General features: G+C 35.5%; 1 protein-coding gene across 2 annotated transcripts in view; it reads right to left on the bottom strand.

Annotated features, from left to right (window-relative positions):
- Window positions 1-20,859, bottom strand: part of LOC121384544 (G protein-coupled receptor kinase 5-like) — a 61,218-nt gene extending 40,359 nt beyond the window's left edge. For both annotated transcript variants that reach the window (XM_041514976.1, XM_041514975.1), the window contains exons 1-3: window positions 20,690-20,859; window positions 14,506-14,601; window positions 13,043-13,155 (exon numbers count right to left, since the gene is read on the bottom strand). In XM_041514976.1, the coding sequence (XP_041370910.1) occupies window positions 13,043-13,155; window positions 14,506-14,601; window positions 20,690-20,741 (261 nt within the window). In that variant the 5' untranslated portion in view covers window positions 20,742-20,859. The remainder of the gene's footprint in view (window positions 1-13,042; window positions 13,156-14,505; window positions 14,602-20,689) is intronic.
- Window positions 20,860-21,624: the final 765 nt, after the last annotated feature.

Here is a 21,624-nt window from a genome sequence, read left to right on the forward strand (position 1 = left end):
ATAATAATAATACCAAATATTCAATTAGCGTAATAGCGATCTCGCGACTGGTAACGAGAAAATCCAGAATATAGCGTAGGCCTTATGATGTTTGCTTATTTTAATAATCATGGTTATTAATTTTAACGGCATGCATTTGACATGTACGACAGCAATATGACGGTGATTCAATGTCTGGAAGATCTGTAACTTTTTATTTTAACTTTGTAAAGTCTTTGACCCAAAGTAATAAAAACAAACCGACAATGCGTGTCGGTTTGAATACACATATTCCAAGTGCCGAGTTCAGCCAGACCGAGAGAAAACAAAACGTTCGCTACACTGGTTTGTGCGCTTCACGTTAAACCAAATATACACGACAGACACCAATCGAATATTTCGCGAACGTTAGAATGAACTGCGGAGGGGTCTCGACGCAAATATACGTCACACTTCAGAGTCAGCTGTCACCCACGTGTCAAGAGACATCGTTGCGGACATTGAACAATTGAGAAACAATAGTTGTTTGCATCAATGAATACCTAATGGCAGTTTCATGTATTTCCTTTGTCTTTGTTAATTTTGTACCTGTGGTCGATAGCACGCATGCTGATCGCAATCGCGATCGCAGAAAATGAATATGCAGTATTTATACAAATTGCATTTAAACGTACACTGAATTAGTTTACAATAATCATATATATATTTTAGATAATGTTAGATATATATTTGTAAGACTGTGAGGTGACATTTAATAAGTTAGCTGGATTTTAAAAAGACCGTAAATTTTAATTTTATTGAGGGTTTTTTGTTTTTTTTAAATATAAATAGAATCTACTGTGAAGTCAGCATTCTTAGCCTAGGTATTTTACAAGCAAAAATCACAACAAGCAATTAACACGACGCTGAAATTTCAACCCACTACCCACTTATTGTGGCTTGATTTGTGTCATACTGATGCTAAAAATGTAAGCGCCTTAAAGAAATCCTGGGGAAAGGCCTGCCTGTAACACATTTGGGTAAAGTTACAATTGAGTGAAACATGAGTCTGTGACTTTGAAATGATAAAATATCCTTTAAAAATAAGACTAAAACTTGACTCCATTACTGTTACTTCTCAGATGCACATGCGTTTTTAGAAATATGAGAAATGCATTTTGTGATATTAAAAACACCAGAATGACCAAAAACACTTCGAATGATCGGAAATAAATAATCTAAACAATAAATTTTAAGTAAAGTATGATTTAAGTTATCAAAAAACGGCTCTAATAGTAAAAAATAAATACCTTAGCGTTTAAAAACTAGGGTATGTCCCTTTAACACTGAAGCCAGCCACTGAAGTCAGATGAAAATACTGTCACAAAACTAAAGGTTAAACTTAACACAGCCAATTGCATTGCTACAGGCTGGTGTTTAAAGTTCTTTAATACTTTTATTAAATACTAATACATGTACTTGATATGTTGCCTGGCCAGTAACAATCTTAAGATGGCTAGTGGGTTTTTCCATTCACTAGTCAGTTGGCGAGTAAATATAAAACACTGCTTTGTGCCCTAGCATATAATTCAGAACCTTTCTGAATGAACACAGAACATGGTTCACACTTCAACTATTTTTATCAAACATCTCTACTTTTTCTGGGAATGTAGAAATCACTTCTACTTTTTCAATTCTAGATTAGTGTCTGAATGCATGTATGTTAGAAAAATAGCAAGGTGGAATATGTGTAGTTTTCTGTTTAAACATACAGGTCTCTTTTATATTACATGGGAAAACAACAATGGTAGGCTCCTAAGTTTTCTACTTAAGAAAAATCAATGTGTACTGTATTCAATAATTTATACATGGGAGAATTGCAAGTGTTGTACAACAGTTTCCTGTTAACACAGGTCAGTCTGTACTACAGTTATATTATGGGGTATGTACAGCAGCAAAGATATTAGGTTTGATTTGTACACCACCACAAAGCATATTGATATATCAATCAATGGCTATAGGATGTCAAACATTTGATAATTGTAATTAATCAAGTTGGACCAACATGTCATAAGAATACATCAAGATGTGACGATATGTCGTTTAACAGTAATTATTTATTTTGGGAGAACAGATCCAAGTACAAATACCAACAATGAGTTCAACATTACTGACAAATAATAAATATATATTGTTCCTAATGTAGAATAACACGGTTATGTCATTGTTTTTTTTGTAACAACAATATGGGATCTGTGACAAAAAACATGGCCTTTGATGTACCCGTCAGAACTCCTCGCGAGTGACAGATCCTACGAATTACATGTACACGTAGTACTGCCCCACAATGAGCTACCCACAATGAGCGGTACAATAAAACAAGACTTTTGACACAGTTAAGGCAACAAATTTGGGGATTTTTTTTACTTCTGAATTTTATTTATTTATTTTAAAAGGATTCCACTGAAATTGTAAACATGATGTACATGTAGAAACTCTACATATTTTGGAATTGTATCTTATAATGTTTCTTTTCTAACCAAAAATCTACGAGAGATGGTTTGTTTGTTTGTTTGTTTGTTTGTTTTGTTTAATAACACCACTAGAGTACACTGATAATCACCAGCTATCAGTTTCTGCTAGAGGGTAAAATAAATATGGCACCATGCCCAAATGTTTTCACATATTTTTTTTTTTTTTAAAGTTGACCATTTGACAAAATTAATGACTGTATGATTTTATTAACCATAACCCATACCCATTTTCCTCCCCCCATAACCCCAATCAACTGTAGTTGTGTTCAGCACAAACATTGTAAATATTCAATATATTTCATAGTGCCATACCCAAAATTTCTTTCTGACTGACAGAAACACTGGCTAGTGGATGTCAAACATTTGGTAATTCTGACACTTAGTCATCAAAGGAAACCTGCTTCATTTTTCCATTACCAGCAAGGAATCTTTTATATATGCACTTTGCCACAGAGAGGAAAGCACATACCACAGCTTTTGACCAGTTGAGGTGCACTGGTTGGAACAAGAAAAAAACCCAATCAGTTGAATGGATCCACTGAAATGGTTCGATCATGTGACACAAGCACCTCAGACGAAAGGGCAATTGACTCATCTAAATCCCACCCTAGCATAGATGGATGCAAGGAAACCTGCAAAATTTGCAGCCTGTGATACCAATATGAAATAATTCTATTTTAAGTCAAATTTTACCAATGTAACTTGAAACGTGTTCGTCAATGACAGTCCTAGAGCTAATATGAATGCACCATTGGTTATGTACCAACTTCAGCTGCATTATTTGAAGATGCTTCATTAAACAAGTCAATAGACATGCAGCCCGATGCGGGACAAGATGGTGTGAAATGTAACATTAAGTGTGCATCACTGCTCCTGTACAACTGCAGGCTGTCAGGCCAGCTTGTCGAGTGTGAAAAGACTGGAGTGTATGGAAACAAAATATACTTGTAGCTGACAGCTGCCTGCAACTATTTTACAAACAACTTATTTTGCAATGACCAATATTTCTGTTTACATACATGTACTCAGGGCAAGCAGACAATTATTAAAAATTGAAGAAATCAACTAATTTTCTCATAAAATATCAATTATTAATATTAGATGAAACTATCTAGCCAAATTAAAATACAATTTGCCAAATGTTTATAAAATGCGTAGTTTGCGAATTTAGCGAGTGCCAGAGCTAGCTCTAGAGGTGTACTAGAGTAGTGTTCAACATTAGGTACAGTTTTTAACCACCGGTGAAGACGGCAATTTTTGTTGGCTATTGCTTCCAATACTGCCACCTATTTTTCATGCTTACTGGTAATAGTATACATCTCTTTGCATTCAGTAAATACAACCACATGCTTTTCTCAAATGGGCTAAAGGTACAGTGCGATATTTTAATGATAAAGTAATTATTATTATACATGTACGTAGTCAAGATCCCCAACTTGTTTGTTGTCATAGCTTACTTGGCACCTTGTCGCCGTATGTCGGACAGTGTTATTACTTTGGTGCCCGACTGTATCCTTGAGTAATCGTGAACCTGCATATTAATGGAAAAATGGTTTCTGCGCACGTGCATTATTGTAATGTGCGACTGATTTGATGCAATGTTTTATTTTGTTCAATGTATTATCAAAATCAACCAACAAATGTTAATACTCATGCCAGTTTCTTCTGTGAAGAGATTAAATATATATCGCCGTCTAACAGACCTGTCAACCTTTAGTCAAGAGAAAGCAGGAGGTGTGTGTTGAAAAAGCAGGAGATTTGGTCAAAAAGCAGGAGATTTTTTAAATTCACACAATTTAACCCAAAATCGCAAGATTTAAAAAAAACATTATTACAATAAGTTATATGAATACTTTATAATGTCATATATACTTCTTAACTTTAGATCTTGGCATTAAAAAAAAAAAAAAAAAATTATTATTATTTTTTTTTATTTTTTTTTTAAGTTTAAATATTATTATGATTTAATACATATTTAAAAAAAAAAAAATATTTTATCCAAAAATGTTAAGAACATGAACAAGAAAAAAAATAAATTAATTAGTACATTTACGGTATTACACTTACAGCCTTACAGGTTGCGTTACATTATCATTTGTGGTTAGTGTACCTAAGTACCAAAGACAAATTTATATAAATCTTATAAATTAATATTCAGTTTTTACTATAATGAGGAACGGTGGCATGGTACTGATTTAAACATTGTATTTTCATTAATCATAAGTAAAACCTCATTACGGACATCGTGTGAAATATACCGGAATTATACCCATTTCCGTGAGTAACTTTATGTACAAAGTTTTTAATTGTACAAAAATAATTTCTTGAAGTGTACCCTTATAATCAACATTTTACCGCACAAACATACAAAATTAACTGACACAAGTATGTTTATACAGCTAATTGGTCTTTTCGTTGTCTTGCTGTGACATGTGATTTTAACATGCATCGTGTGTATCGCTGTCAACTCAGATTTGTCATAGTTGCATTATGTAATCCAGTGGGAAGACATTTTACAATTTCAGAGGTGTTATTAAAAGTAAAGTTTGTTTTATTTAACGACGCCACTAGAGCACATTGATTTTTAATCTTATCATCGGCTATTGGAACTAAATTGGATAGTTTTTTTTTTTTATATGGCAACACTGAATGTCAATACACAGCCTATTTAATTAGCGGCAACACGCTTCGTAGCCATTACGATGACAACAAACATTATAATAACACATCATTTTATAAACTCCATGTGCTTTTTTAACAATATAAATAGGCTATCCCACAATTCTCACTTCGGCAAAGGTTAAACAGTCGGGACAATTCGGCCTGTTACATTCTCGGAAACCGAAAGTAGTCGACATTTTCCGAATGAGAAAAAAAGGCAGAGTTACTTCCCTTCTGTTATTTTGACAAAAGAGGATCGATTTTTTTTTTATGCTTACAAAAATGTCATTTAACAGGAGAAACTGTCTCCCGCACAGGGGAAAGGAGATTTGATCAAATACCGGGAGACTCCCGCGGAATCCGGGAGGGTTGACAGGTCTGCCGTCTAATGTTGACATTCTTCAGATACACCTGTAAAATGGGCGTATCGCAAAGTGTGCTGTGACCAGTCAAGCGTTGTTAATCTTTGGCCACATTCATTTCAGTAATGCCAGGAAACACTAATTAATACTTTAATTTTAATATAACAACACAGTATCAACTACTTAATAATATCATGTTTTTAATGAAATATACAACTGTCTTGTTTTTACTTTATTACCGAAAGCAGTATTTTATATCAATTAAAACCGAGTGTAAAATTATTATTTTTTCTAATTAAACGCGGAAACTGCCGAAACGTTACGAAATGCAACAATAAACTAGAGGGGATGATTTTGCGCGATCACGGAAAAACAGACAGAATCGCGGAATTTAGTAACTGAAATGGAATTCGCAATTGTTTAAAAATAACCTTCAAAAGTTTTATTTCTGGTTCAAACACCATTATAAATATTTTTTGTAGTTTTAAGATTTAATATTGATAATATACGCAGTGTTTTTGTATGCCAACTTTTGTGTAGCGCACTGTATGCCTAAACACTTTCAGAACTTCATTCTCAGAAGTTATGCTTAATTGCTGTAAGCTTGCAACAAAGCATGCGACTGTTTACCTCTGTCACTTTACACCGTGAAAGTTAACTTGAAATATAAAAATAAACATGTACTAATACAATTTTAGAATGTTGATTATATAAGATTTCTAGCACGTTCTTTTTAATAATACTGATTACGATTCGTAAGCATAACCGATTTACACAACGTAATTTCGTAAAACTTCGGGCATATTCATTAATCTGTAGAGAAGCAATTCACATTTATAGTCCTCCCACGGGGAACGCCTTTTTCATGCTATGGAATTTATTACAAGTTATTTATTTCTGAACCGATTGTTTTCTAAATTGCAAACAAAAATAGCATTTTACTTTTCTTCTTACTGGTTTATTCTAGTAGCACATGTAGCACGCTTCAGGGGGTCCTGGAGTCAGGCATTGTGTACATTTATTTTTCCCAGGTCATGTTCCCCCTCTCCCCAAGGGGGTTGCAAAATATATATCTTGGGAATTGTGCCTCCTCTGTTATTTGTGCTACAGGCCCCGCGGATCCTTAAACCGGCTCTGAATATAGCCTATACTTCTAGGCAAATATTTTCTTTAAAAGGCCGTCGTTTAAGTTATAAAACAACGTCGAAAATGTAAACGATCGATAGGACCATGCTTAGTTTCGGTTCACTGCCACTGGTCTATATATCAAGCTTGACCTGACCTCGTCTGAATATGTAATTTGTGCACACGGCACGCTAGTTAGGTTACAGAGAAACGTGTAATCGAGTGAATACTAGTAATTCTTACTTGTGCACTTTTTTTTTTTTTGGGAGGGGGGGTTCCAACTTTGTAATCATACTGGAACAAATAAAATGTTCTAATTTTTTTTTTTTTTGGCAACTAATGTGAGATTACGAACAATGCATTACCAAGTCCTTGTTCATATTTTCGTGAAAATAGTGGCTTTGTCAACGGTGTGTTTTGTTTACGAAACTTACCCATAATCCATTAGATGAAATGAAACTGAAAGCTTGACAATGAACAATTATTTATTGTTTGAATTTGAAGGAGAATGGATCTCTTTATTATTATTAAATACAAACAATAACTAACTGTAATTAAGTTTGTGGCTTTGTTTTAAATGCGGTTTATTTAAAGGTGTGGACAAAGGTCAGAACTTTGTCTATAACCAAGTGGTGTGGTTTATAACCCAGTGCGTGTAATAGGCCAGAAAATATGGTATATCACTTTTTTGTCTTTATTAGTGGTAAGTACACATTACTTTTAAACTTCTTTTTTTTAAAGTTTGTTTCAACAAAAATGTTTACATGTATTTAAAAAATAGCAATAGCAAACCAGCTCAGAGCTGGAACAATAAAACAAATGGATATAGTTTATATTAAATAAAGCATGACACTAACTGAAATCACAAAAACAGAAAAAAACTGAATTTGCAAAATCTGAAATGGAAAATCATCCCCTCTAATAAACGTTCACATCGCCAATCTTTATCAAACTTCGCCCCTTTTTTTCTGGGAAGATAGAAGTCTTACTTTTTCAATTCTAGATTAGGGCCCGATATACATATATGATTAGGAACAGCCTTAAATTAAAGGCAACAAAAAACCCAGACAATAGTAAATAAAACATATGGACACAGCTACAAAGTTCATATTTGGAAAGTGAAATTCAAGCACTTTTTACTGTAAATTACAGGACTTTTATAGTCACCTGGGGCCTAATTCACTAAACTCTCACAACTTTGCGATCTTACAAAGAGGATGCTTTGTTGTTTAGCAGAGCTTAAAGGAAGGAATAATTAAGGCATTTGGCCTGGTAAGCATATTCACCGATATATAATGCACATTGTTGCTTAAAAGTAAAGTTTGTTTTATTTAACGACGCCGCTAGAGCACATTGATTTTTTATCTTATCATCGGCTATTGGACGTCAAACATATGGTCATTCTGACACTGTTTTTAGAGGAAACCCGCTGTCGCCACATAGGCTACTCTTTTTACGACAGGCAGCAAGGGATCTTTTATTTGCGCTTCCCACAGGCAGGATAGCACAAACCATGGCCTTTGTTGAACCAGTTATGGATCACTGGTCGGTGCAAGTGGTTTACACCTACCCACTGAGCCTTGCGGAGCACTCACTCAGGGTTTGGAGTCGGTATCTCGATTAAAAATCCCATGCCTCGACTGGGATCCGAACCCAGTACCTACCAGCCTGTAGACCGATGGCCTGCCACGACGCCACCGAGGCCGGTTTGTTGCTTAAAATTAACATGTATAATAGTATAGTTAATTAATAAAATGTTTAAATGTGATGGCTAGTATATGTAACTGGCACAGCCATTTTGTACCATCCCAGTGAATCTTTTATATGCAGTAAAATCACGGAAATGAAATTTTGTTTCCCATGATTATATCAAATAAGACTATTCAAGACTATTCAACGGAACCTAAAAACAGTTTCCAATGGGTTCCCATGATCACAAGGCACTGAACCGAAATAGTGTTTCCCATAAAATTCGAAATCCTATGGCCCATTATGTCCTAAGTTTGTGTGTCAAAACTCTTGTCAAAAATGAGTTATCACCATAAAAGTCAAACTTGATCTGTAACAGTGCATGATAAAGCTATACACAAAATTTTAGCTAAATTTCTCAAGGCATTGCAAAAAAAAAAAAAAAAAAAAAAAAAAAAAAAAAAAAAAAAAAAAAACACCCTGAAAAACTATATGTGGGACAGACAGACATGAAATCTATAGTCCCCTCCAGCTGGACCGGGGAGGGATTAATAACTCAAGAATGTACCAAACACCAGGGCTAAACCAGCTTCTACTCAAACAACTAGCAGAAGGAGTGCTGTTAACATTATTATACATTTGTGTCTTTTAGGTGAATGTTAAAAAATGCACTTGAGTGTGATCACGCAACTCAGATGTGAAGAATTGCAGAATTTGATAACTGCAAATTAATCAGGTCATCAATCCATGCAATTAGTGTCCACAACAATTTACTTACTGTTGACATGTTTGCAACTCTGGATTTTAAGTATATCTGAATGATTGGTTTATTCTTTGTTTTGTTTGACAACGTGCTGTAAGATTCATTTATACCAGTCGCAGTATTTGTTGACTGAAACTGACTTAACAGTTAACACATGAATGAGACGTGCACAATCAAGAACAAAGGAGTTGTAATGGGATGACAATTTATCATATTCAGTCCGCAGTGACATGCCAGTTCAGTGTTTATCTTTTAATTAGATCACATCAAAGTGTCAGAATTGTAAACATTAAGTAATATAGATCTCTGGGATTCCATCTCATAATCTTACTCGTCTCACCCAAAATCTGGGATTCGTGGAAACACACTATACTGCTAAATTCACAGCCTGGTAATGTTATACAAACAGATTTGCATGCACATTTCATGAATGAAATAAACATTCTTGCAATTTTCAGAGGCCTTTACAGAGAACATTCTGTTCACTATCGTGTCACGATTCACTATGCAAATTTCAAAGATCATTACACAATTCTAAAATGTTGAATAATAGATGCTACTCAATTTTCAATCGATTGCCAACTGTCACTAATAAAAATTTTAAATACAAAATGTTCCCTGCTATAAAATATGATATTGACAATACCAAAACACACTTTAATTATAGCCTCTATGTATACCGTATATCTTCGCCTATAAGTCGAATTTTTTTTACCCAAAAATTATTTTATAACTTAGGGGGTCGACTTATAAGAGGGTAAAAAAATTTCACCCAAAAATATTACCGTTTTGGGGATTATTTTACGAGTTTTATTGTTGAAGTATGCCCTGTATTTATACTCAAATATGTTAATTTGACACATTTATTTTGTATAACCTTCTTTTTTTTGGGATTAGAACGGTTTCGGTTCTGCAAAAAGGCATGCGATCTCTCACTTGCCAAGAGAACAGTCCACTTAGTTAAAATAACAGTCATCACTAATAGCAAAAATGTAAACAATACTAACTACCTGTTGCCTTAGTTTATTTTGAAATCTGGTCACTGGCATTAATGGTTGTTCAAACAATGTTTTGTCAGTGATTAACTTCATGAATATTACTGAGCTTTCCCGTAAAATAGACTGATCTCTGCAGTTCACTAGAGCAATAGGGACACACATCATTTGGTACAAAAACCAGTGTACTTTCCAGAGTTATCCTCCTTACATGTATATATGGCAGCAAAACATGTGATTAACCGATGATACATGTACTTTCAGTTTTATCGTAGTGATCTGTTGTCAGTGTTTATAAATAAAGTTGTTGTCTTTGCACAAAACCATGCTGTACAGTGCCATATAGTAACAGTCAAACAGCTTTCATTCTCTACTAAGGGAATATTTCGTTTTGGTGCTATGTAGTTTGATTGGAATGTTGCGATGTACAAAACGTGAAAAACAAAGTTTGTAAAATAATTTTCTTTTGTTCAGATATTGTACATTATTGTTCTTATGTGCTGAAAATAAGAAATACTTCAATATTTATAAGTTGTTTTTCATGGGTCGACTTATAAACGGGTCAATAAAAAAAATGTTTTCAGGGCTTGAAATTAGGGGCTCAACTTATAGCCGAGATCGACTTACAGGCGAAGATATACGGTATATATAATTTCAAGTTAAGGAGTGACAAAGTATTTTTCCATTCATACTTGAATGAAGGAAAAAACACTATGCACACTGTATGAGTGTGTTGTAGCAAACAGTCCACACCCAGCATCAAAGGAAAAGGAAGTAATATAACCATGGTTATTATGTGACACTTAGTTGAGAGTACGAAAGAGGAAACCTGTTGCTTCACAAATGGTGAGGAGCAGGAAGTGATTCATTATATGCACTTTCTCACAGACATGTCTGTGCATACCAGTCTTACTACACCAAAAACAAGTTTGTTTTGTTTAACAACACCACTAGAGCACATTAATTAATTAATAATCGGCTACTGGATTTCAAACATTTGGTAATTCTAACATGTAGTCATCACAGAAACCCCATACATTTTTTTCTAATGCAGCTAGGGATCTTTTATATCCACTTTGACATAGACAGGAAAGCACATACCACGGCCTTTGACCAGCTGTGGTGTAATGGTTGGAAGGAGGAAAAAATAAATCAATTAAAACACTATGATTACCGATGGGGATGAACCCTACAACACATCCCTCCCCACCATTGATAAATGCTTTGGCATGGAAGGCTCAAAATTAATTTTATGGAGTGCAAGGCAATTTTTGCTTAGAATTCAGATTTTAAGATGGAAAGAAATATTAAAAATTGAGAACCATGGTAGTCTCATACCAGGATTTGAAAGAGCAGCTTGCAAAAAGTAGTCTCATTATTTAGACGTAGCAGGCGAAATAAAAATTCACCTGCTAAAACCACCTCATAAATTACAGGGTTTTTTTTTTTGTTAAGACAGATGTAGTATATTATCTGCATTTAGCTCATGATTCTGAAAAAATATAATTTAATTTCATAATGATCAAAAATACATTTTAGAGATCCTAATTTTTCAGACTATTTCAACCCTACCTTCATCCACCCTGTCTTATTTCTAGCAGGCCATATTTTATTAGATTTGTACTGTAACCTTTTTAACAGCAATGTGGAAGACTTGAGGCAAAAGTGAATTAAAAAATATAAAATTATACTAATGTTGCTTCTAAAAAAAAAAAAATTCTTGATTATATAACATTAAGAGATTCCATTATATGTGGTCATGTGGGACAGAAAATGTACACCAGAGATAGTAAAATGTTTGACCCGAACAATGCTTGTAGAGTCCCACTTTTTCTATCCCACATAACCGCATATGGAGTCTCTTTCTCCCATCCATTCGATAAATAAACCATTATTTTACACAAACAAACAAAGATGGCTGAAAAATTAACTTCATTATTTGACCATTTAATTATATTATAAATAAACTACACTAGTACTTTTGCCCTGTCTGTAACTACAAATTAACAAGATAGCTTTTATAATGATGGTTTTAGTAACAAAATATCATTCTAAAATTGTTGTTTCATAACCAACTTGCATTAATGTGACATCATATATATTACCGACCAATGACACGTTAAACGCAGACTCATAATCATCAAAGGAAACCAGCTACATTTTCCCATTAGCAGGGCTAGCTGTGGGTGAGCAAAACAATTTGCAAAATTGTTTGTTAGACTTCAAAAATGACAAAAATTGTCAGATATTTTCTAAAAAATGTCAATTATTACATCAAATTATTTCGCCAAACTAAACTAAAATTTGCCAACTGCTTTCAAAATTTGCAAGTGGCAAATATGGCGAGTGCCAGAGCTAGCCCTGCATTAGCATCAATGGATCTTTTATATGCACTTTCTCATAGACAAGAAAGTACATACCACGGCCATTGACAAGTTGTGGTACACTGGTTGAAACGAGAGAAAACCCAGTCAGTTGAATGTATCCACTGAGGTGGTTCGACCCTTCGACGCAAGCACCTCAACCGACTGACATAAATCTCATCCCAAACGCAATGACATCAGATCAATACATTCCCTATGGGCGGTCTTGCTTAACTATGGATGGGAGAAACTATTATCAAAAAAAAAGATGGAAAGCAAAATGTGTTTGTGAAAACTAATTATCAAAAGGCATTATTGTGCATTTTGAGCGGCATTTAGTGCCTGCCGGCTGTCAATTTCAAACAATGTTCTATTTGGGGTGGGGGTGGGGGTGGGGGGAGACGGGGTAGATACAGATAAACAATCATATGCTCCTATTTCGTACAAATAGCTCCTGTGTTGTAAATAGATTTATCAACTTCACTAGCTGACGAAATGTCACAATTAAAATGTACTGAAAACCAATCGCCACAGAGTAACTTCTGCTATGGTGTCTTTAAACCTTTTTCTTGGAAGTAAATAAAATACTTACCACAGTGTCCATGAACTTGATTAGACGAGACCATTCTGATTTTGTGTCACAGAACTGTCGGAACAACTCTCGGCCAACCGGTTGCTGCTCAACCATGTTCTTGTAAGTCATCTCTGTAACAAACAACCACTACAATTAGATCAATGACCAGCATTGGCAAACGGTGTAAGTCATCTCTGAAACAAACAACCACTACAATTAGATCAATAACCACTACAATTAGATCAATAACCAGCATTGGCAAACGATGTAAGTCATCTCTGTAACAAACAACCACTACAATTAGCTCAATGACCAGCATTGGCAAACGATGTAAGTCATCTCTGTAACAAACGGACCACTACAATTAGATCAATGACCAGCATTGGCAAACGGTGTAAGTCATCTCTGTAACAAACGACCACTACAATTAGATCAATGACCAGCATTGGCAAACGATGTAAGTCATCTCTGTAACAAACGACCACTACAATTAGATCAATGACCAGCATTGGCAAACGATGTAAGTCATCTCTGTAAGAAAGGACCACTACATTTAGATCAATGACCAGCATTGGCAAACGATGTAAGTCATCTCTGTAACAAACAACCACTACAATTAGATCAATGACCAGCATTGGCAAACGATTTAAGTCATCTCTGAAACAAACAACCACTACAGTTAGATCAATGACCAGCATTGGCAAACGGTGTAAGTCATCTCTGTAAACAAACAACCACTACAGTTAGATCAGGGCTCCAACTTCAGAATTTGTCTCCCACGGCAATTTAAAAACAAAATTGTCACTGGCCACCGGTGTCAATTTAAAGCCTGCCCATGGCAATTGGAAACAAAAAAACTTTTGCAGCAAATAAATAAGACTGAAAGGTTATTTTAATGTATGTTGACATATATTTTAAATGTACTAATGTTATCTACTGACATCTAATGTACACAAGTTGTAAACATTTTGCCATCATTAAGGTACATTACCGACAAAACTATTGTGCCGTCGGTGATGTTCCCAACCTGCAGCAGTTTATATCTCAACAACAGCAATTGTCGCCGGTGCCGTCGTTAAGTTCGAGCCCTGTTAGATCAATGACTAGTGTTGGCAACTGGTCCAACTAAACAGCAAGAAGTAGCATATAAAAATGTAAATAGGTTCTTAGGCAATCCCCAAAATTTCTGACACATTAATGCTGGTTTAAGTGTCACAAATGGATTTGATTAGTCAATCAAATTTTACTTTATATTTAGATTCAATTAGAATAAAAAATTTCGCGATTATTAAATTTCAATGATTGCAAAAGATATTTCTCCAAAGTAAAATAAAATATTAACAGTCGAAATAGGTGAATGCAGCAAGCAGTAGAGCTACCCCTGGCTACAGCAATTTTGAGGTCATCTCACTTGCTAGCAAAATTTAATCAAATATAATAATAGTTGCTCTCAATTTAAGAAACAATTTAATTAAACTTACGTAATTTTGACTTCATGTCTATGCACTGTGATATATGTGGAAATTTCAAGATTTGTTTCCATTTTTTGCTTTTTCCTTTCCGCTTTCCACCTCCACCTGAAAACAAAAACAGAATGCATGAATGAATGTTGAATGATTGTTTAAAATGACACCCAAGCACATAAAAAAATTACCTATTACAAACAAGTGTGTATATATACTACTCAAAAGAATTTAAGGGTCAGACAATATTTTCAACATTATTTTCTGAATGTCAATTATATTAGCTAGACCATAATGTCACGCATGGTATTGTTCCATTTTGACGAAAGTGGGTCTAAGCAACCCATAAATGAATTAAAATCCACTGTCATTGACACTGTCGACTAGTTCTAATGGCGAAAACATGCTTACATTTGCACGTAAATTAGGGCGAAAGCGAAAGGTCTGCTAAGTGCCCATAACTTGCTTTTTCACAAAGCGCTTCATTTGCATGCTTTGCACGTGTATTCCATGTTCCCAATGCTGACAAGGGTGGCAACGGACTTTCTCAGACAAAAAGGTATCACCAGGATGGATTGGCCAGCATATTCGCCTGACTTGGCCCCAATAGAGAACGCCTGGGACGAATTAGGCAGGAGAGTTCGGGATAACCATGCCCCTCCGGCCAACCTTCATGATCTGGGTCAACTTCTTATGGCAGAGTGGCAGGCCATTCCCCAAGAGTACTTCAGACGTCTGATCAACAGCATGAGGCAACGATGTGTCGAGTGTATTCGCGCCAGGGGTAGATTCACACACTATTAAACGAATGTTCTAATGTGTAAAATCCATGTTTGACAACCTTCAACTTTGACAGCATGTCATGTGACTTTCTTGTATACAGTGACGTTTATTTGTGTTTTTTTGTAAATATGGAACAATAAATAAAAAAAATTGTGTAGTTTACACCATCAATCTATTACACTCTGAAACTTATTTGGTTATACATTTTTGACCCTTAAATTCTTTTGAGTAGTATATATATATATTAATCATACATGTAATAACAAAGTATATTTTAACTTTAGCAACACCTGGGCTAGTAGGGTGTGCAGAAAATTTCACGTAACTAGCCGATGTGTGTGTATTTTTGTGCTGGGGTGTTCATTCATCAAATTATATTTTAACTTCAAAACCCCAGTTATTTTTTAACAAAATATTAATAATTACATTCAAATATTTTGACAAAATATTTTGGCAAATTTGTCGTTGACGTGTGCCAGAGCTGGCCCTGAACACAACTATTAAATCTGCAATCACCCGGGCTTCCTGTAGTTTAATTATTAAAAAAGAACCTCACAAATTTTACCCCAACTCCATTAAAGGAGAGGACAATCAAGGCATTTGGCCTGGTATGCATATTCAACGATATATAATGCACATTGCTTAATATCAACAAGTATAATCGTATAGTTAATTAATAAAACGGTTAAATGTGACAGCTATTATATATAACGGGCGCAGCCATTTTGTACCATCCCAGTGAATACGCCCTCTGGCGAGCTGGTGGTTACGTAATATTTAACGTGTCACGTCAGGAATTAGTCTTCGAACTGAAGAAACAAAACATACATGATTTTTGCAGATGCATCGCAATGTTCTGTAATTATATCCATCCTAGTAAGCCAGTACCAATTATATATTATTTTTCAATACAAAATAAAACACCATTGTCAAAGTGTTGAAATAACTGTATTATGTTTCGTACATAAATTAACCCACGTACTGAAAACAATAATCGGAGTGTTTTCTTGGTTAATTGGTCTTTTCTTTCCATGGCATTTCTGTGGTTCCTGATTGGCAGGTGTATATTCAGACGGTCCCCAGACACTGTGTCTAGACACACTTAAAAGACGTGCCTCTTTTATGAAGATCACAGGGTATTGTGTGATAACAGCACGGATACACCTCAAATCGGACATTACCAACCGCCCTGCTTTATTACTGTAAGTAATTCTGTAAAACCCTTGATTAAGTAGACTTTCCCATCTAAAATCACAAAACTGACCAATTACGTCGTCGTCCCAAAGAAAAGTATCACTTGGGTATCCTGATTGGTAGTTTTTGCTCGAACGTGCCCTACCAATAGGCCTAATAGTATGCATTTTTTCTTTGGATTTTTTTAAAAAGAAAAAACTCCATTTCGTTCTATTGATGTAATCTGAAATATATTTAGTTAAATAGTTTATTATACTATCAAGTCATTTATGTTGTTTTACAAGTCAGGTTGATGAAAGCGAAGCGCCTTGTCGTAAATTAGAGCATTTGTTTACACTGTGCATAGAGAAGATGGACGGAGCTGACGCCCAGTTAGCAGGAATAATCATGGTTCTTTATTAACTCTAAAATTACGCGTTTTTCATTTGTTAAAGTGTCAGTATGTGTTGGTGGTCCGGGTATGCATCTTTCCAACATATAAATCTCTTATTTGAGTTGACTCTACCTTTAACAGTGTTCGAGATTAACGGTATCCCAATATCCCGGGGATACCAGAATTTAATTTTGGATACCAGACTTCAAGAACCCAGTATCCCACCGAGATGCCATATAATAATAAATTCTCAGGTGGGATACCAGATTTTGAAATGTTAGTATCCAACTGGAATACTGGCCAAAATGTTTAATCTCGAACACTGATTAAGCACATATCAGTCGTAGTGCACTGGCTGGAGGCAAGTGTTTTACCACTGGGCTAAATCCCACCCAAAGAATGAATGAATGAATGGATGTTTAACAACACCCCAGCACGAAAAATACACCGGCTCAGCTATTGGGTGTCAAACTATGGTAAATGCAAATTTAAAGTAATGATCAACATCAATAATAAAAATTCAACAGTTAAACAAAAACACAGTGTAAAGAACCGTGCAAAACCACAAATATCACAGATAAATACGGACTTTTACTCAATGTGTGAGCACTGTATTGGCCATTATCAAAGAGAATGTTACACCCCTGCACCACGGTGAGGTTACAGCACGTGCAGGGGCCCACCCAAAGAAGGTAAAAATATAGCATTTATTTTTATTATGGGCATTATTCTCGCTGCTCCATTTAAGCATTTTGCCACCCTGCTTTAGTGTTTTGCTGCCTCCCTTATTTTTCTGTGCCCTTCTTTATTTTCCAACAAACTACTATATTTTACAGCACCCAGCTCTGCTATTTCAAAATGCACACTTTTTCACACTGAAAAAAAATATCAACTAATCTGCACACTGGACATCAAAGGAAGCAAGCCACGTTGTGTACGAAAATGACGAATAACTTCAATATTTTACGACTGTTACTGCAAGGTAATTTAATAATATTTTCAACAGCCTGTATTGTGTCTCATTCCAGTATCCAATTGTAGTATGATACACAACATGAAAGTTATATTTTATTTGAGCAATGAATCAAAAAATAATAACTATACAAATTATTGTTTCGGCAATCTCAGACTGAAAAAACCCATTTATGTCACATGATCAGAACTGTCATTCTGTCTTTTGTGCCCACTAACTCGTCTGATATTTTGTTCACAATTGCAGACTTAATTGGTGCTTTTTACTTACTGTCATTTGTTTATTTAACAATTCTTTATAAAATATTAGCAACTTTTATTTTTTTGGGAAGATATCACTGCTTAAAAAAAAAAATGGAGTGGTAGTATTTATCATTAAATAATTTATCTTGAGTGCCAAATTACATATATACTGCCTTTACACAAAAAACACTACTTTTTATCAGCTGGCGATATCATTGCGATCGATTCATTTGATGAAGATAGAAACATCTTGAAATCTTTATTAAAATAATATTACTAAAACTTTGATTGGTTCAGCAAAACAAATGCCTGTGAATGTCAAACCAAAAATATCTTCGGTTCAACTAACGGTACATAAAAGATGAGTCAGCTTGTATACTGCAGTATTCTCGCTGCTCCATTTAAGCGGGGAAGCCCACCCCGCTATTGCATTTTGCCGCCCTCCTTTAGTTTTCTGCGCCCCACTATATTTTACAGCACCTATCTCCGCTATTTCCAAATGCATTCATAAAAACAATGATCAGTCTGCACACTGGACATCAAAGGAAACAAGCTGTGTTGTGCATACGAAAAAGCAACTGACGAAAAACTTACTAGTTACCTTAATGTAATTTAACAGTATTTTTAACAGCCTCTATTGTGTCCCATACCTGTATCCATTTGTATGTTTAATGTTTGAAATTATATTTTATTTAAGCAATGAAAACATTTTTTTTAATTTATGGATTCAGCAATCTCTGATTGAAAACTCCCCACTTATTTGGTGCCAAATTTGTCATGTGATCAGAACTGTCATTCTGTCTTTTGTTTCCACTAACTATTGTCCGATATTTTGCCCTCAATTTCAGATATAATTGGTTGTAACTAATGATTTTTACTTCTGTCATTCTGTTTATTCAGTAATTCTTTATAAAATATTATAAACTTTTAATTTTGGGGGGGATATCACCACTTATAAAAACAACGGAAGTGGTAGTGTTTATCATTAAAAGCATTTATCTTGGGTGCCAAATAACATATACACCGCCTTTACAAAAACGAAACTGGCGATATTTTATCACAGCGATCGATTCATTTGATGATGATGAAAATAACCAAAAAATGTATCCGAAATTAGGGGATCACTTTACAAACATCTTTATTATTTTTCGTATATCTTGAAATCTTTATTAAAATAATAATATGAAAACTTTGATCGGTTCAGCAAAACTGGAACTGCCCGTGAATGTCACACTGACAACATCTTCGGTTCAATTAAAAGATGAGACGGCTTGTATTTCATATAAACTTTTGTACTTTTTTGTAGGCAAAATAAGGAGTATGTCATTCCACAAAGTCGACCAACACACTTGAAGGGTGTGGTGCTGCGCGGCCGCCCTCCTTTAATTTTCACCTAGTGAAAACACTGTATTGTACAAACGTTTGGGTATCAGATACTGATGGACAAAATTAGGGGCAAGTCGACCAACACACAATGATATACGGTAACCAAGCTCCCCTCTCCCCTTTATGTTTTTACTTTTTAGCATTTCTGGGGGGTTTTCCTGGAAGGGCGGGGTGGGTCGAGCAGCTGGCCTGCTATAATTTTCACCCAGCGAAAACACTTATGGGTTATGTTTTGAGGAAACTGAAAATACGGCATCATAATGATGTTTAAAAGACAAAATGTTTGGGGGTTTTATAGCCAATTAAAAACAAAATAAAAGCAGAGCTGGCCTCTATCTTAAGGCAGACTGCGATGAAAATCTAAGATTTTATTTCATTATAATGTTTGGTTTGTTTAACAACACCACTAGAGCACATTGATTAATTAAGCATTGGCTACTGGATGTCAAACACTTAGTAATTCTGACACGTAGTCATCAGAGGAAACCCGCTACATTTTTCCTACTGTAGCAAGGGATCATCATCTTTTATATGCACCATCCCACAGATAGGATAGCACATATCATGGCCTTTGATATACCAGTCGTAGTGCACTGGCTGGAATGAGAAATAGCCCAATGGGCCCACCGACGGGGATCAATCCTAAACCGATCGCGCATCAAGCGAGTGCATTACCACTGGGCTACATCCCCCCACAGAAAAGCCTTTGACCACTTGTGGTGCACTGGTTGTAATGAGAGAAAAAACCCAATCAATTGAATGGATCTACTGAGGTGGTTCGATCCTGCGATGCAAGCACATCAAGTGAGCACTCAACCGACAGTTAAATCCTGCCTCATTATTTCATTATCATTATGGCCGTAGTGACTTTAGTCTCAAATTCAATGTTAAATTTTTTTTTTTTAAATCCACATACATTATGGTTAATGAATGAATCAGTGCTAATTACAATGCATACATTATTTTAATACACCAAACTGGCAAATATACGATAAGTGAAATCAGTCTGTTGGTACCAGAAGGTTCCATGTTCGATTCCCAACACTGCACCATACACAAATGATTAGCACGGTGTTCATTCCAAAGCAATTCTAGAGCAACAACAAATGGAGGGGAATGGGCGGTATTATTTTCTGTACAAGTTATAATGGTCGACAAAAAATCTGATTTACCATGGTGCCTCACGTCCAAAATACACAAAATCAGGACGGTCATTCCTGGTGCCATTTTGGGTCTTTCATTTGCACTTACCTTCTCGTGCTTTGAGATAGACGGTATTGGCGACAATGTTTTCCAATTCCATCTATTCTGCCAAATATAAATGGGCAACAATAAGGGCCGTCACTTGACCCAAATTGAGACCTCGGTTATTTACACACACTCTCTTCGATATACCTGGGTGTGGTAAATGAACCAATATGGCTGCCTTTCTCAAGATGCGGAGCAAAGAGCAGCTGCATTTTGATTGGTCAAAATGTAAAGTTCCGAGGACGGTTCTGCGAGAACCTTGGATTGGAAATGACCATTGCTGCAAAAATGAAAGTCGGTTGATCTCGACTGATAACAAGGCGTTTATTGTGGCTCCGTGTGTAGAACGTTCTGGTTATTATTGTCCATTCGTGGATACTCCCGGTGATTTAGTACAGCTGATCTATAGAACTGCAAGCTATAAATAAAACTGAAATGTCATTATCACTGATGGCTTAGTGGTTAACCCATCGGCCCGTAGGCCTAATGTTAGGTGCTGAGTTCTTTACTTGGCATCGGCTCCTTTCCTAAGCGAATTTTAACGGCTTAATGGATAGGTACAAACCTCTACTTGGGGCGGGACATAGCCCAGTGGTAAAGCGCTCGCTTGGTGCGCGGTTGGGTTTTTTTTTTATCGATCTCCGTCGGTGACCCCATTGGACGATTTCTCGTTCCAGCCAGTGCACCACGACTGGCATGTCAAAGGTCGTGGCATGTGTTATCTTGCCTGTGGGATGGTGCATATAAAGATCCTTTGCTACTAATGGACAAATGTAGCGCGTTTCCTAATATATATATATATATATATATATATATATATATATACATACACACACAATATACACGTGTGTGTGTGTGTGTGTGTGTGTGTGTGTGTGTGTGTGTGTGAAACTTACCAAGTGTTTGACATCCAATGATGATTAATGAATCAATGTGCT

This window comes from Gigantopelta aegis, chromosome 10 (genome assembly GCF_016097555.1).
Source record: "Gigantopelta aegis isolate Gae_Host chromosome 10, Gae_host_genome, whole genome shotgun sequence".
NCBI classification, from domain to species: domain Eukaryota; kingdom Metazoa; phylum Mollusca; class Gastropoda; order Neomphalida; family Peltospiridae; genus Gigantopelta; species Gigantopelta aegis.